Consider the following 17664-nt stretch of genomic DNA (forward strand, 5'->3'; position numbering starts at 1 on the left):
AGGTATATCAGGACGGAATGGTGCTGACAACTCCTTAACTCTCACAGGGGACCCGCAGCACAAGAAGACGGTGTGGATAGCCAAGCATTCTTACATGGCGTGAGCATAGAAATGGGCAGAAAGGAGAAAATTCAAAGGGGTATGGGTATGTATCCCAAGCGTTGAGTAACTCGGCAGGCCTGCGATGACATGGTGGCCTGCTGAAGAAACAGGATAGGCCCGATGTTCTGGTGATACATTTGGGGTGTTACTTAACGAAGCTGGGTATGGGTCAGCTTCTGGAGGTGATCAAAAGGGACATGGCTGAGATAGCGTGCCTCATAGCACCTACCAGCATAGTGTGCTCCAAGTTCATACCAAGGTTCAACTGGGGGTGGGGGGGGGGGCAAGGATCACGGCCTCTGGAAGGGATTGACGAAACTGAACGCAATGATGAGCAAACTCTGCAAGAGCACGGACTGTGATTTTGTCAAACACAGTTGGATCAACCTGCTAGTTCCAGGTTTTTATGTTGACGGTGGGGTCCACTGATCAGGGGTAGGGCTGGACATGTTCCTGCTGAACATTATGTAAATATTAGAACTAGGAGGCTGCACATAGGACATGTGATAGTCACAGGTTGAGGGGAGCTGGCAGGATGTGATACCTCCCAAACAGCATGGCAGAGTTGGAACAAACTAAAGAGCAGGACAAAGGCACAACAGAGATGGGTATAAATGCTGCCTGGTGACCCAGTGAACATTGAAATGCCAAACATTAGGGCTCGTGAAGAAGGAAGTGCGCCGACAAGGCAAGCATATTGCCTTCTGCCCAGCATGGGCCACACAGCCCATAAATTGACATTTCGTGGAAGGATTAAGCTTCAGTTATCCTCATAAGCCTCCTCCACTACCACATAGGGACTGAATATATGTATGATGTGTTTTTTCATAAGATGTGTAGTTTGATTGCTTATATGCTGATAAATTAAGATCTTGTTAAGTAGGTAATAAAGGACTGCAGTCTTTTTTCTTCAAACAGCGTGGTTTGTGGGAACTCGAAGAGGTAGCTGAAGGATAGCAAGGGGTCCAAATAGCAGGAATAGATGGGCCAGAGCAAAGGCTCATGGACCAGAAAAGCCAGAGCCTTACAGGGTCATGGATCTATATGTCCAGGGACGACAGAAGTGCAAATGGCACCCTGCACCATGGTCATATATGCCAGAAGCAGGGGGTCAAGCAAATAGCACACATTTCACAGAGTGCAATTGGCCGGCACCGGTGGGAGGAACCTTTGTGTTACATTGGTTCAACTCCCGATCCCACCCACAACGTTCAAGTGGGCCAATCAGGCAGGGGGGCACTGCAAGAAACTGAGGTGCAAGCAGGCACAAGTCCCACGGTTGGTGGAGACAAAGCAAAGACACACCAACCCACATCACGAAGCAGAAACAATGGTAGAGACAACAAGGCGCAGTCACTTTGGGGAGTTGGAACACACTGAAGAATAGGAACAAGGCACCTCAGAGAGGGGCAAAAGGGGATGCCTAGTGACCCAGTGGCACTTGTGATGCCAACTGGCAGGGTTCGCAGGGAAAAAAGCAGGGGACAACAAGGCAGGCATGGCACCTGTCGCCCACTTGAACCATACAGTCTGCAAATGGACAGTTGGTGGCAGTATTAAGCCTCGAACCTGCTCAAAGGTCTCTCCCACAAGCAAGTATGGACTGAATGCATGCATGATTTCTTTTCTCATAAGATAAATAGTTTGATTGCCTACAGGCTGATGAGTCAAGATCATACTAAAAGTTAAATGAAGGACTGCAGCCTTTTATCTCCAACAAGCAACAATGCGTGGTTGTGGGAGAGGTCGATGAAAGATATCAAGGGGTCCGAGTGGCAGGAATGGCTAGGTTAGCCACACCAGCAAGTTGTAATTAGAGGCCCCGTGGTGAATCCAACAAATCAAACCTACCAAGATTCAATCAAGCATTTGGGATAGTAGAAGGGATAGGTGAAGCTATCGAGTTCCCAGGCCTTTGTCTTGTTAAAATCAAGCTGCGATTACCTTGGCTCACCTCGGGAAGAAGGCATGGTTTCAAGGACAGAGTAACCCTGCTTGTACACAATGCCGACCGCACAAGTATGCAGGGGGAAATTACGTGATGCACACATGAATTTGACAAGTGTTTTGAAAAAAATAGGTAAACTGTGCAAATACTTCAAGCCCGGTCAACCTACACTCCAAAAATGGGGTAGCGTGCCCCTCACACACTTTCGTCCCTTAATTTTAAGGCTTAGCTCTGAGAGCTGTTCAGGAGCGCAAACACACCAGCAATTTCTCCTTCTCGTCCGTCACAAAAACAACTGAATAAAATGTAATGCAAAGTTATCGGTCCGAGGCACTTCTGTTTTTGTTCAGGGGCGGGATAAGAAAAATGAAAACACATTTTAAACAGCGAGCTCTGAGGCCACTCTAGAGTAGCACAGAAACCCTCAAAGACCAACGTCCCTGCCAGGGATAGTCCATGTCCCGCGGCTTGTGTCATCGCCAGAACTAAGTCTGGGAAAGCGACGCGGCACCGGTCCTACTCCCAAGCCTTATTAGAGAGTTCCTGCTGCTTTTTTTCTATAAACTTTCTTTCTAGCTCTAGCCCCTTCCTGCCATCCTCCTCCCCTAACGCAGAGACACAGATGTTTCTGCTACTTGTACGCTCGGTCTCGCAGAGCGCGCAGAGCTCCCCAGACACGTACCAGGGCACCGCACAAAGCAACTCATGCTTGCGCCCCACCATGAGAGACCGAGGATGGGGCCCCGCACTTCTGCCAGCTTGCTCAGCGACAGCAACGCCGGCGCCCAGGAGAAGCAGTCAAAATGCCCGCCAATGACCTCCTGCGTCAAGGTCCAGAAGCGACACCTCTACGCGCCCTGGGCAAGGTAAGTACCGCCGCACCAATGATGCGAGCATACTAGGCACCCTGTACCTGTTCTTGGAAAACAGAGGCGGATCTCCGACGTGCGTCATATGTCAAAAGAGCTTCACATACTCAGCTTCAACCAAGAGGTCTTAGTTCCAATTCCGATCAGCGGTCACAGCGCCTGCCTAAAGGGTAGTACTCTTGTAGGTTTTCTCACACCCCAGCAACCACCCCCATTGTGTGTCTGATAGCACTGCCAAAATACATAAGCACTTCCAACCTACCACTCCTGTGCCTGATACCCATCTCCTCCATGGCTACACAAGATTGTGATCCAATTGTGTGGACAGCGCTGAACGTTTGACTTGATAACAGACCTATGATACAAATATAAACAAAATACAGATATGTCTTATGGTGCCTGGAGCAATAGATTAGGGATTGGTGGTCTTGTTATTCCCTGTTCTTGCTGGTCTATCTTCATTCTTGAAATTGGCCTGGATGGAGAACAGAGCCTTGTACTTCTGATGAATGTTGCGCAGAGCATGCAGGAGACAGAACCAGCTAGTGGCGATTAAGTACATAGGGCACTCAATGGGAAGCCTTTAAAACAAACAAAACAGCCTCTTAAGCAGTTGCAGTGAGGGAACAGAGGCCTCGCGTCTATTGCTTTGGGTATATTTTCTTTTGCAATCCAATAATTCTTATGTTTGCTGCCAGGATTTTGTAAAAGAGTTGAGACCAGAAGTCTGCAGGCCATTGCCTTTCATGATGCTTTGAGCAAAATATTACATATTTGGATAAATAGTTCATCCTTGTCCTCCTTTAGTAATACAGCTGCCATTCAGGAAAAGCCCAACTATTTTCAGATTGTGTATATTTTACATTGTTGCCCATCATGAAACACCATTTCAGGTTTAGAAAACACCCTCATTATTAGAACTTAATTTGGGCAAAAGAGCCACTGTGTTCACTTAATCTGTAAAGAAGTGATCAACTAACAATAAACCTTACCCCGTTTAGATCAACAGGTTGCAGAGGGATAAGTGTGTACTAATGGGCATTATAATTCCTCAGACATATGAAGTGAAATTTCCACTAGTACACTTTTATGAACATGTCAAATACAAATAATATTTTTTTTAATTACTCCCTTAATTAAATTATCTTGGTTTATATGTTCATGCAGTGTTGTCTTCTCTGTCCAGAAATACCTCAGACATAGAACCAACAGTCACTTTCCAGATGTTGTTTCATCTTCAAGATATAGTGGTACTTTAAGAAGTGAGGAACGCACAACAGCACCTCTACATCACCCAACCCAAAATACATCCAAAAGAATCCCCAAGAAATGTCCAGCCACCCTTAAAAATGCTGCCTCTGTCAGTCTAGCATGTGCTGAAGCCACCAGCATTTCCCGAATTGTTATTTCAGCCCACATCTTTCAAACTCACATAGTTAGTGATGACACCTGCAGCCAGTCATGACCTCATTGCCCACAGGGGCCGCAAGAACTATTTTGTCTCACCCTATCTTGTTTGCAGGACAAACAGCAAAGACGCACATTGATGATCTGGGCTCAAACACTCAAGGCTTATCCATGTTTATCTGCAGCTGTGAAAAGGACTCACAGATTCAATCTTCACACTCTCTCCCAGCAGAGGCACTTCCAAACTGCCTGACGGACCACTGCTTTTGGGCAGCCAATTTGTGGTGAGCATCAAGTGGCCCACTTCATCTTTCCTGAACCTCCCATGATTATTGATCATACTATGATTACTAGCCATAGTCTGTGACAGTAGTTTCAATAACATGCCACTATTCACATAGTTTCAAAGTCATGAAGAAAATTGTTTTAGATGCCTCACAAGAACACATTCATTTGAACTTTACCTAGTACTTCCAATGAAATTACTCCACCTTACAGGCTAAAACATGCCAAAGTGTAAGGCAGGGAAAACCTGATAACTCAACAAACTACAAACAGGTTAAATAACAATCATTGTTACTAGTGTGAGACTTCACTGGTGTAATATACACTGCGAACACCTACATCCTTGTGGACACTTTTTTGAAAACTCCGTGAGGTGGCACCACCGCCCCCTTTGTGTTAGAGATAAAACATAAACAAATACTGCCTTCTGTGTGGATGGGAATGTACTTCCAGAACAGGGAGACACAAATGTTTGGAGTTACAATAATTGATACACAACTGATGTATTCTCTGACCCTGTGGGCAGCGATGATACCAAAAACTCATGCAACTGTGGCGGCAAGGAGCTGATATCTAGCTCCAAGATATTGTTTCAGACCTGAGGTCAACAACATCTACTGTAGCCCATCGTACATGTCCATGCCTCCGGTCTTATACTGTGCCAACTCAGTGCCTCCTATAGGACTCCTTCGTAGGTATCCTTCATAGTGGCAGCAGTCCTCTCAGAACTTTGTGTGCTATCAGACTGGTGTTCACTATTGGACACATAGGTTCTGTTCACAACTGCTGACTATGCCAAAGCTTCCCATTTAGATTAATTGCACGTAAATGTATCTCATGTGGGAATCTTTAAACTCATTTATGTCTCTAGTGCCTGCCCCTGCCCCCGACACACCCAGCAACAGACCTCTGAGACACTTGAGTCATACACACCTCTTAAATCAAGGCGTCCGTTCTGATTATGAAGTATCTACAATCACAGACTGATGTGTGGAGATCAGTGGTCTTTGAAGGCAAATGTACGATTATTGAAATCAGGCTTTTCTTCTGAAGTTAAAGAATGATACGAACATAAAATTAACGTACAGCAAATATAATGTAAAGTACACATTTTATAGTTTGTTTAATGCTGGATTTTGTTTCAAAGTCCTCTGAATTTTCGAGAAATTGGAACTGTGCCTCGCAAAAATTAAGCGATCTGTCCTATCAGTGGTCAAAAAGATAAGCTTTGATCGTTTCTCAGATCCGCTAAGGGCCCCACCATTACCTTTTAACCACAGTAACAGACCACCTCTTTCCATGCATTGTTCATAAATCACACCAAACCCTTGCCCAGGTCCGATGTCTAAGATCATGTGTGCATTATGAGTCTCCTTTTGGGCGAAGTGTAACTTTTGGGTGCATTTAGCCTGGGTTTACGGTCGGGCCTGGTTTAAGGTACCCTTCTCGGGTGGGCAGGACGCCACCTTATCACCAATAATGAAACCTGCCTTTTGAGGTTGAAGCTATGCGTCTGGAAAGGTAGAGTGGCCGGGGTGTTCACGTCACGAGATGCCACGCGCTGCCACATGGCCATGCCGGGAAGAGTTGTGTATTTTCTGTGTCACCGTGAGGCCGAGAATAGCTGCCGCCAGTCTCCAAAAGGTAGTGCTCACATGCGAGGGTTTCATTTCAGGAGTGGTGTTTGGGGTGCGCTAGACCCCCATATAAATGTAGTTAGTGATAAATAGGTAGAAGTGCTTTCAGTCAGATATGGTGCGATGTCTGTCGGATTTCACCAGGATTTTTTAAACACAGACAAAATTGCACACATTACCTCTCTCTGTTTTGAAAGTCTTCAAAAATGTTGGTTATTTAAAAAAGTGGTTCTGGCAGTACTCCTACCAATCTGCATTCCTCTGTCGTCCCCCGCCCCTTAAGCCCTTCCCGTGCACCCTGCTGGTCCTATAATATATTTTGCGTCACTGGGATTGTTGGGAAATCTGAAGCTCCCGCTCCCATCCTACTGACCAAGCTACGCCCCTGGCAGTCCTGGGAAAGTTGGCCGTAGTCTGGTTTGTTATAGTGCAGCGCTCCCCTCTATCCCCGCTGTCTGCAACCCCCGCTATAAGAATTCACTCTGTCCTCAGCAGAGGGCTATCCGAAGCCTCGTCGACCTCTGAGGCTTTGTGTCAGGGGCCGCTGAAATGATTTGTTTTTTCAATCTAGTGAACATGTTTCTAAATATAAGTCCAGCACAAGTGTGGATGTTTGAGAGGCCCTGCGCAGGGTGTGCACTGAAAGCCCTTGAGCGCTGGAAACACTGTGCAGCGTCTCAGCTGCGGGGCGGAATGACACGCCGCAGCTCACAGCCGCGGGACGCTGGCAGGGCTGCACTGAGGGAGCTCCCGCTAAGGCCTCGGAGGGGAGGGAGAGTGAGATAAGGTCTCGCGGTGTTTACATAGCTATGACGGCTGGCGAGCACGACGCGTCGTTTGTGAAAAGTAATGCGGGTCTCCACAGTGGCCGGGGTGCACTGCTACATTGGGCCTGCCTCAGACCACCGATGGACGGGAAAGGGAGAAGAGGCTGAGAGAAGCAAAGGGATGTCAAGCTCTGATGAGTCACGTCCCTCCAAATTGGTATCAACTTGAAGCGTCGGTGGAGCTACGCGAGCACAGATTGCCGGGATAGTTTCTTAGGCCTGGGCTTTGGCAGCATTGTCAGAACTGTATGAGAAAGTAATTCGGTGCTTTTCAGGTTAATGCTGAATTGCTTTGGCAGACTTGTAACTGTCGTGTTACTGTCCTCCGGGCGATGATTCGGGGTCACCACCGGAGCAGTATGTTCCCTGAGCGTCTTTCAGGACACGTCTGAGCGAGGCGTGTTGACAACGGCGTGTCTGCGATGACAATCAGTACTAGTTAAGGTCCTATGGAACACACTTAATCTAGTCTTCAAAAATATAGGCGGTGTAACTGTTAGCCTTCCTAGGAATGTTTGAGGCCAGGACTGCGGGGCATTGTGGGAGCGGTGGGAGCTGTAACCATTACATTTATTCAGAGTTCTTCGTGCCTGGGGTAAGGTAAATTATCAGAACCACCTGTATTGTACCTATGGGACTTTCCAATGTTCGCCGGGTCGTGGCTGAGGTGACTGGCACTGTGCTGGCACCTCTTACTTTTGGATATCTGAAGTAATAAGGCCAGCATTGAGATTCGTTAGAGAGCGTTATGTGCTTTTTCAGGTTAAACAGCGTCCATCAGCGTATCGATTAGATTTATTGGAGAGCAACACGACCTGTTACGCTTGGAGTTATTCAATGTCCTTCATGCCACACAGAGACACATTGGCAGGGTTGTGAGAGCACTTGACTTTCTACAACGGACAGTAGTATATTGGTAGAACTAGAAGACCTGAGATTCGGTTCCCCCTTCTGTTCTTGAACTGAATTGTGTGATCCTTGGCAAATCACTTAATTCTTCTGTACCACAGTTTTCCCATATCTTCACAAGTTGGCAGTGCTTATAATGAGAACAACCACCAGCACAACACACAGACAATGAACATGCCCATGTTTCCATTCTGGGTATTATTAGCCCCCTCAGCTGAAGACCTTGGGTTGTGATGATCAAGAAAGACGTGTAGCCTTCATTTGGTTTAGCTGGTGAGAGTTGTGAATCGCTGCTGGTACTTGTTTCTCCTTTTGGGGGCAGCGGGCAGTTAGTCAAAAATGAAAAAATGACAGGGCTGCGCAGGGTGTTATTGTCAGAAATGCTGCACGCCAGCCTAATATTTAGTAGGAGCCGTGGGCAGTGATTTCAGAACTATCGATTTTCAGTATATCAATGTTGGAAAAGGATTTCAGTTTAATTCAGTTATATGTATTTTTTTCCCACGTGACTATCTTGAAAGTCGTTCATGGCTGAGGCTGTCATGGGCCCACGTTGGGCACCCCTAGTTTAGCAAGTGCATCTTCAGGTCAGTACTCAGATATATTGTCCGAACTAATTGTATTCCCTACTTGTGGGGAATTGTGGATTGTGGAGTTAATCTGAACTCCTTGGCAGAGTAGTGAGCAGTGTGGGCTCTATTTATGGGATCAGCAGGTGCTTCAAAATCGGGACTCATTCACTGTCATGCAGTGACATCATGCAAAATGATAGTGGCCTCCTGCCAAATGTAATGAGGGATTCGTAAAGAGGGATTCCTGAGTGTCCCATTTCGCACAAATATTAATTGTCCTTGTACTGATAGAAGGGCCCTTGAAGGGCTGAGGACCTTTTAACCACTAAGGGCTCACAGCACTGAAAAGGCTCCAGTGGCATGCTTTACAACCCTGCTGGCATGGATGTATGTACTCTCCTCTATGGTTTACAGTGAAGTATACAAAAAAGGATGGTATGCTTGAATTAAACTCTGTCACTGGTAATTACTCGGACCGCATCCCAGTCAATTGTTATTTTGAACACCATGCCACCCCAGTTTTGACCCAGCCATATGCAATTCAGCCTTGACCTTGCTCCAGCGAAGGCAGTCCAGGTGGAACTGCCAGGCCAAGTCCTCCTTGAAATGGAACACAAGCAACCCAGGACCAGTTCCACCGTATTTAGGTCTCAACAGCCAGGTATAGCTTGGTTCAAGTGGCACAGTGTGCATGGGACCCAGGTCTGGGAATACCTGTCTCACCTAGGGTGTCACACTGGAATATGCAAAAAAGTGAGTAGAGTGCTTGAATTAACCTCAGTCACTGGTATTTACTCGAGGTCACATCCCAGTCCATCGTTATTTTGCACCCCATGCTACCTCAGTGTGGACTGATGTGCAAATCAGGGAATTTTCTGTAATTTCAAGTTACTCTTGATGTGAACGTGCCAAAATTACACAATTACTCCCATTTGTGTAATTATGAGTAATATGGCACAACAATCCTACTGCTGAAATAGGAACAACAAACTTAGTGAACACAAGCTGTTGCTGGTGTTCGTGTTCTGTTGCATTTAGTGACATTTCTCTGTGCAAAACACATCTTCTGGCTTATTGTGGATGCAAGGCTGCAAAATAGCACCAGATGCTGTGTTACACTACTTGCATAATCTTGCTTAATTGTGCTGTAATTTTGCATAGTTATGTGACAGCAAACTAAAGAAAGCTACTCCCACCCCAACATTTAAGCTTCGAGCTGGACTTACGCTTCCTCCACTGGAGAACCACATGCCTAAGTATGAAACTCTGAAAATTGACACTGGTGCTAACTATTTGTTTGAAATGGGGTCCCTAGTTGGCAGTGGTCACTTTAGTCAGGGTAAGGAAGCCACACAGCTAAGATAACCCCTGCTCAACCCCCTTGATAGCTTGGCGCAAGCAGTCAGGAAAATCTCAAAAGCAATGTGTAAAGTATTTGTACAAACACACACACATACTGAACATACTGAAAACCCCACAAAAGTACTCCACAACAGTTTAGAAAAATAGGCAAAATTTATCTGAGTAAAACAAGACCAAAATGACAAAAATGCAACATACACAGCAAAGATACACATTTTGAAAGATTAAATCTCAGTAACACAATAGCTCCAGTTAGGACTATCACATCGTCTTTGGTGGAGTAGTACCCAACTGTCCGAAGCCACTCGCAAAGGAGTGCAGACTGGTCACGGAGTCACACGGACCCAAGACTCATCAGGACAAGCAGGGCACTCCTCAGCTCCCTTTGTGTGACTGTTCAGAGTGAATTCACAAACAGCCCAACTGTCATCCTGACCCAGATGTGTATTCCACAGCCAGGCAAAGGCACGGAATTGTTAAGCAGGATAATGCCCAAGTGGCATTTTCAAACTTACAATTTAAAAACCAACCTCACCAAAATATGTTTTTTTCATATTGTGAGTTCAGAGAGCTCAAACTGTCATCCTGACCCAGATGTGTATTCCACAGCTAGGCAGAGGCACAGAATTGTTAAACAGGATAATGCCCAAGTGGCATTTTCAAACTTACAATTTAAAAACCAACCTCACCAAAATATGTTTTTTTCATATTGTAAGTTCAGAGATCTCAAACTCCATATCTCTATCTGCTCCCAATGGGAAATTACACCTAAAAGCTATTTCAAGGCAATCCCCATGTTAACCTAAGGGAGAGCTAGGCCTTGCAATAGTGAAAACCTAATGTAGCAGTATTTCACTCTCAGGACATGTAAAACACACTAGTACATGTCGTACCTTTTAAATGCACTGCACCCTGTCCATGCTGCTGCCTTGGGCCTACATTAGGGGTGACTTACATGTAGTAAAAGGGAAGGTTTGGCCCTGGCAAGTGGGTGCACTTGCCGGGGTGAACTGGCAGTTTAAAACTGCACACACAGACACTACAGTGGCAGGTCTGGGACATGTTTACAGAGCAACTCATGTGGGTTGTACAATTGGTGCTGCAGGCCCACTAGCATTTGATTTACAGGCCCAGTCTGTGCATTGTACTAGGGACTTACTAGTAAATCAGATATGCCAACCATGGATAAACCAATCACCAATATAATTTAGACAGAGGGCACTTGCACTTTAGCACTGCACTGCAATGGTAAAGTGCCCAGAGTCCTAAAGCCAGCAAAAATGAAACTCAGCACAGTATCAAAAACAGGAGGCCAGAGGCAATAAGCCAGGGGAAACTCTGCAAAAGGTCAATTTCCAACACTATTTATGCCCATCTGCTAATATCTTCTTCACAGCGTCTCTGCTTCTAGGAAAGTTGTCCTTAACGAAAATAAAGACATCTAGCTATTGCACAAAGGTTGACTCAAATATAGATAAGTATAAGAAACAAAATTGCTTCAGAGAATTAAGTTCACCTGCTCCTCACTGCTGTGCTTTCCAAAGGGATGGTCAAACATGTTGTTGGGGTCACAATATTTGGCATAAACTGGAATGGTCTTAAACACCTGGCAGAATTGTCCACCCCTGTAGACAAGTATAGAATGGGTATCTGCCTAACACATCAGTTAGACTTCACTCAGTGATACATAGCAAAACAAATCGGTTGCCTGTTAGGTTATCTTCCAGCTACAAACACAATTTAGTGGAGCATAGGATCGGTGTTGATTCATGATCCTCATTCTTTTCCTTCACTCGCAGGTCTGGCCTGGCCTACTCCAACATGTAAGATTTAAACCTCTCTCTGGCTCAGTCGCACCCCCACCCCTCATTTCAGTTTGCTGCAGTGAAGGGTCCAACCCCATAAGCTATGTTAACCCCTTCAGCATTTCTTGTCTTTCTCCAACTGCACCATCATACTGATGCTAGTAGAAAATTGTTGTTGGGGTGCAGCAAAGTAATGGAAGGTTGCAATAAGTAGACAGAGTGTTAAAAAGGCAGTTAAAATGCTGATTGATATATAAAACAATGAAAATGTTGCTTTTCATCCTTTCTAGATGTCATCTGCTTTGCGTTATGTAACATGCATTGCATCACCACATGCAGTGCTGCATCATTATCATTCAATGCACACTACATCACACAACCAAGTGACCATCTTGAAAGTTAGGAAAACAATGTTTTAATTGTTTTCTATACTTCTAACATGAATGTTGGCAGAGTTTAAAAGTCTACGACTTTGGCAAAACCAGTAGCAGCTTCCACCATGGAGCTGGGCAGTCCTGGATAGTACAATAGAACACTATCCAAGGCTTCACTTAGGTTGCCATCTAGCAACTGAGGTTCTGTAGGCTGGATCAGGTGAGACCGAGCAAAGAGAGCATACAGGGCATGACCAGGCCACAAGATGATGTCTGGCTCGCTGCTGAGGAGCACTGAGGAAGAGAGATTGGTGCGTCGAGGAACGTTCAAGGTAAAGAGAGCGAACAAACCATGAAAAATAGCATTTTTGGCTAAGGGTTCACAGATTATCATTCTTTCTTCCTTCTGGTTCACAACTAATAACCTTTTCTGTTTCCATTAACCTGATGAAAGTTGAACATGTCACGTGTTTGCTTTCATCCACCTTTTTAGATGTGGTTGACATTTTATAAAACCAGAAACAAATACTTTCACTACATAAAACCAGCCTGGCTAGTATTAGCCTATTGTGATTGATGTCTGTTTATCTCTCATTGGACTGTTAGTGATATTTGGATTTTGGTGAGAAGTAGAGCTGTGCTTATAGTCACGCTGGCATTGCCAAGGAAGCAAGCTATAGAAACAATAGGACACAGGAGCTCTCTGCAGGTGCCCACCAAATGCGCATAAGGAGCAAGTTATTTCATAACTGTGGCAAGTTGCAGAGCTTTGTAGTATTGTTGCTTGGAAGTACTGTAGTTTAAAGATGGCATGATTTTTATGAATTTTCTTTATTGTGTAATAATTTGGCCTCCTTTGTCGTTTGTGGTCATAGATAATCACATGAATCCCAGTGCTCTGAGTAGGATTAGATATGCATTTCGGCATGAGGATCCCTATGCTTATGGTAGGGATGTGCACACACATTGGTATTACAATCCTGATGCTCAGAAGTGTACATTTACGCATTGTAACAAGAATGTCGATTTCCATGAAGTTGGAATCTGTGTGCATTAGATAGTAGTGTATATACATATTATCCAGGGAATTTGTTTGCTCAGTATAGTTTTACACATGCACACGAATCACGAATCTTCAGTATTGTGTAAATCTCTAGGTTTAGGATGGTGCTGTGTTTCTGTATCATCCTTGACATCTCAATGCTTGGGATAGTACTGTGCTTACTTATTATCCTGGAGATTGCTATGTACAGAGCACCTATGTCCTTTCACACGAACCTGGCAATCCTTATCATCAGGACCGTTAATCCACAGACTCAGGTTTGTACTGTGTTTACATATTGTCAATGGAATCTCTCTGCCTGGGGAAGAAGTGTGTTTATGTAAAATTCTGGAACTTGTAGTTGTATGTCGAGATCCAGATTTATAAGCAATCTACGTCTGGTTTACATTTTTTTTTAAAGCAAACCTGAGGCAAAGTAGTGGTGTGGTATTTACAATCAAATGCAAATCATATCTTTTGTTAGATTGTAACCCAAAGTAACGCAGAGCTGTTCAGTGTGCTGCCTTGCATTATTGTGAGCCAAGGGGGTGTTCCATAGCGGTAAATGGATATTTCCATGCAACAACCCACGGGGTTTGACACAAATCTCTAACTGCAACGATTTTCTCCTAAATCCTTCGACTCTTCGAAGAAGACATGACAAGAAGACATGTTTCAATTTTGCCTTGTTTTCTCAATTTGCATGTGTACTGCATCGTACAGTACACATGCAAAGTGGGAAACACCTTTAAGCATAATTTTTGCAGTGGAAGGGACTCTTTTCAGGTCAAACCCTATGCTTCCCACAACACCTTTAGCTCACTATAGCCCAAGGGTGTCTGCATTAGCACATGACAGCCAAAGTGCGCCAGCATAGAGAGGGAGCAGAACAGCACCACATCTTAGTAGATAAGACACTGAACTGCTCTCTCACTTTCACACAATTCAGCACAACAACTTTACTTGCTACTATGCATTGTTTGTTATGTGTAAACCCCTCTCTGTATGCGTACTTATGAAACTGGAAGTCTTAATGCACTGGATAGTTTAAATCCATAGGATCAAAATTGTTCTGTGTTCAGGTTATGACTGCAATCCCTATACGTAGGATAGTAGTGTGTTTATATACTATCCTGGAAATTCTAAATGCTCAGGATAGTCATGTGCTTGCACATGTGCCTGGATATCCTTATACTCGGGCATGTGTAAATCCATAGGCTCATTGTAGTTTATTCGCATAACATTCTGGGAACACCTTTTCTCAGGTCTCCGGTGTGTTTCCATGTCATCACGGTAATCATCATGGTAATCATCACGCACAGCGAAGGTGTGTGTTAGCATGTTACTATAATTCCGATGAGGTGATACTGCAACCTCTCAGCAACATTTGAGATTGATAGAAGGAGGCCATGTGAGTGTTAATGTGAAAATGCTTCACACTGTGAAGATTATGGTGTGGTGACGGTGCTATAATATGTCATAATTTTTGTGCATACACGTAGTTTTGAACGAAACAATTTAAATATATTCTAATATGCGCTGAAGTTAAATTAAAAAAAGAACAAAATCGTCATGCAGGAATAAATCGACGAACAGTTTGCAATCCTTTAAATATTCTGGAATTGAATGTTAACAGCGCTAACTTAATTCAGATGAGGCTGCTGTGCTTTGAACATACCCAGTGGTGTAAATATATGAGCATGCGCACAGCATGGATGAACAAGCATGAGTGACAGAAAGGAATATCTGTCTGGAGCGCCGGGCCTGAGTGGTGAAAGTCCTTCACTTGCAGGCTCGGATTGGTAAGGTTGGCAGTCAGCCATCCCCTGACGGGCCTGTGGCTGAGGACAGTTGGTAGGCTGCTTTTTGGTGGAAAAAAACCAAAACAGTTCAACCTGCCAAGTCATCTCCTTCTTCATGGCAAGTGCACAACTTAAAATGCTGTTGTTACAGCTGTAGCATACGTATACTGAGCCTGACCCGAAGCACCCGAAGTCTGGCCGACTAATTGTCAGAGGCAGAATGACAATGAGCGGCTCCGGCTGTCGCAGCAGGAGTTGTGCCTGCCCCCTGGCTCCATCCAGGTGTAGAGGGGGAGGCCTGGAGAGTTGGAATTATGACGGGATTGATGAGGTCCAGCGTGAGAGCTTCTTAGTTTATTTTTGCACAGGTGTAGATAAATTAGTTTCTGCTGTTTTTCATTTGCCTGCCAGATATAAATTACTGCAGTCAACAGGAAGAGGATGCAGCTTTATTCAACTTTGAAACTGAGAAACCAGGTTAAAATCCCAGCATCAGCTGAACATCCTGTGATTCTGGGCGAATCAGTTAATCTCCTTGTGCCTAAAAAATAACCCTGACCTTGTCCAATGTAACTTATACTCATGTAAAGCACTCCAATGCCTCTGGGCCGAACTTGTTTTATATAAAACTGCATGCATGTGAGGAAACTGACATTTTTTATTTTTGCATTTACACACTAGCATCACTCCTTTTATCAAAACTTACAAGTGATGGTAGCAGCAAGTAATATAAAAAACAGTTTCACCTTTCACCCAGTGGCGTAACAAAGGCCCCAGCAGCCCTCACGGTGTGGGGGGGGAGGTGGGGTGTTCCCTGAGTTCCAGGGGTCCCCATCAGTGCAGCACCCTGTCCTTCGAGCTCATGAGTCAGTACAGAAGGGTGCCCCCTCCATGTTTTTTGCAGGTGGGCCCCCTCCAGTTTCGTTACACCGCTGCTTTCACCAGTCTCCTAGCATTGGAAGGCCTCTCTTAAGTACTGTAATAATACTGTGAATACCTAAAAAAAGCCCCGGGTGAGTGTAATAGAAAGCCTAGGTCTGTGCCATGTCCTGTTACGGAGTGGACATTAATTAAACAAAATATAGCATACTTATGCATAAAAAGCTATTACAATGGGAGTTTCTAATATTTTTAACAATTTTGAGTTTTTTTTCCATTTGAATGTTAATTTCCAATTTAAGTCCTTCTCACACATATGTTTCTTTAGCCATCTTTGGGTATATATTTGTATTATGTTTTTGTGAACATTGAAACATTTTCTCTGAATAAAAGGTATATATTTAATTCCTTTTTTGGAAATGAAGTAAATGGTATGGACAGCTATACAATGAACCAACGTGTAAAGTGAAGTGCCTAGATTTACCGATAGGAAGATACCTCTGAAGAGGTCCTTATGGATTAAAGACTATTTAACACGTAAGCAATATATGCTTGTGCCCCTCATTTCATACCAATTTTCCATAGACCCCATTTCACCAAATCTAGTAAAAATCAACACATTGGGGCCCAAGATGGCTGAGCATGGAGTGCGCATGGCAGCTGAGTCCTCTGGTGCGACTTCTCTTTTTCAGGCTCTGTAGAGTCACTGGAGGTCCGAGTTAGTGTGGGATGCTCTCCCTAAGGTGAGCTAGAACAGTGGTTCTTGACGTTTTGACTTCTGCACACCCCCACTGGATCATTATTGGAATTTGGGGACCCCTGCTTTAGCATTTTAGGTGTTTGAACCACAAAGCAATATGGAAAAAATATAGAATATAGATACAATCATTCCTCATACAAATACACAAATGATTACATATTTTAATTCACAAATATAAAAAATAAAACTGTTAATTTTAATAATAAGGTTGGAGCTTTTCCAAATTCATCTGAGGTCAATAATCATCCATACTATATTTTGTTTAATGCACTTGCACTGCTCCCATGAATCAATCTGAGGATACTAACTTAATTTTTAGCTTCCAGTTTCAAATTCCTTCACATTTAAAGAACAGTTTAAAGTTTTCAGTTGTACATTTTTCTTTGTTACATCCAGTTTATTAATCTGTTAATACTGTTTAATTTTATAAGCAGTTGCAAAGCCCCTCAGTAAGCGTTGTGGATCTCAGGGCTCTCCGGAGCAAAGATTAGAAATCATTGTTCCAGAGGATTCCACCTCATGTGGTTTTCTTCCCCCTACTCGCTGGAAACAGGAGAAGTGCAAACTCTGAACCTGGTGACATCAAGACTGTGGCACCAGCACTTCTGGTTAATAGTGGTAAGAATGCTGGGTCAGAGTAGGTATAGGAGAGGACATCTTTTGCGGCCCTGTTGATTTAAAAGTGACCCACACCAAGAATTAAGAGGGACAGGAGGTATACTGGGACCGCACACTAGGAGCTCCAAGTAGCTGAAAAGCACTGTGGCGCAGGGCTGGAGTGGGAGAAGCCATAAGTGTTTGCGGTGTCCCAAACTAGCGTGAATGAATGCTGCTGCATTACAGATGATCCTGGAGGCCGTGGCAAAAACCAGTGAGCTCTGCACTTAGAGAGGCCTGTAGCACTGCACTTACCATGCCTCCCAAAGAAACAAAAGCAAAGAGATCCATTTGACTTTTCTCTCCCTTGATGCCATCGGGGCAGAGGGTGATGATGGACACAGCCATTGAGACTGATGCTGCGAAGTCCTGAAGGGAATATAATCCTGTTTGACTTAAAGGACTAACAGTGAACCACAACAGACAC

General features: G+C 44.3%; 1 protein-coding gene across 3 annotated transcripts in view; it reads left to right on the top strand.

Annotated features, from left to right (window-relative positions):
- PDE1B (phosphodiesterase 1B) overlaps nt 1-17664 on the top strand; it is a 1852897-nt gene that overhangs the window by 591996 nt on the left and 1243237 nt on the right. The window contains exon 1 of one of the 3 annotated variants that reach the window (XM_069231030.1): nt 2676-2916. The exons of 1 other annotated variant lie outside the window; for it this stretch is intronic. In XM_069231030.1, the coding sequence (XP_069087131.1) occupies nt 2756-2916 (161 nt within the window). In that variant the 5' untranslated portion in view covers nt 2676-2755. Of the gene's footprint in view, nt 1-2675; nt 2917-17664 lie in introns of those variants that run through there. One more of the 3 variants, XM_069231029.1, reaches the window with a different exon arrangement.

Source organism: Pleurodeles waltl, chromosome 4_2, assembly GCF_031143425.1.
Source record: "Pleurodeles waltl isolate 20211129_DDA chromosome 4_2, aPleWal1.hap1.20221129, whole genome shotgun sequence".
Taxonomy (NCBI): domain Eukaryota; kingdom Metazoa; phylum Chordata; class Amphibia; order Caudata; family Salamandridae; genus Pleurodeles; species Pleurodeles waltl.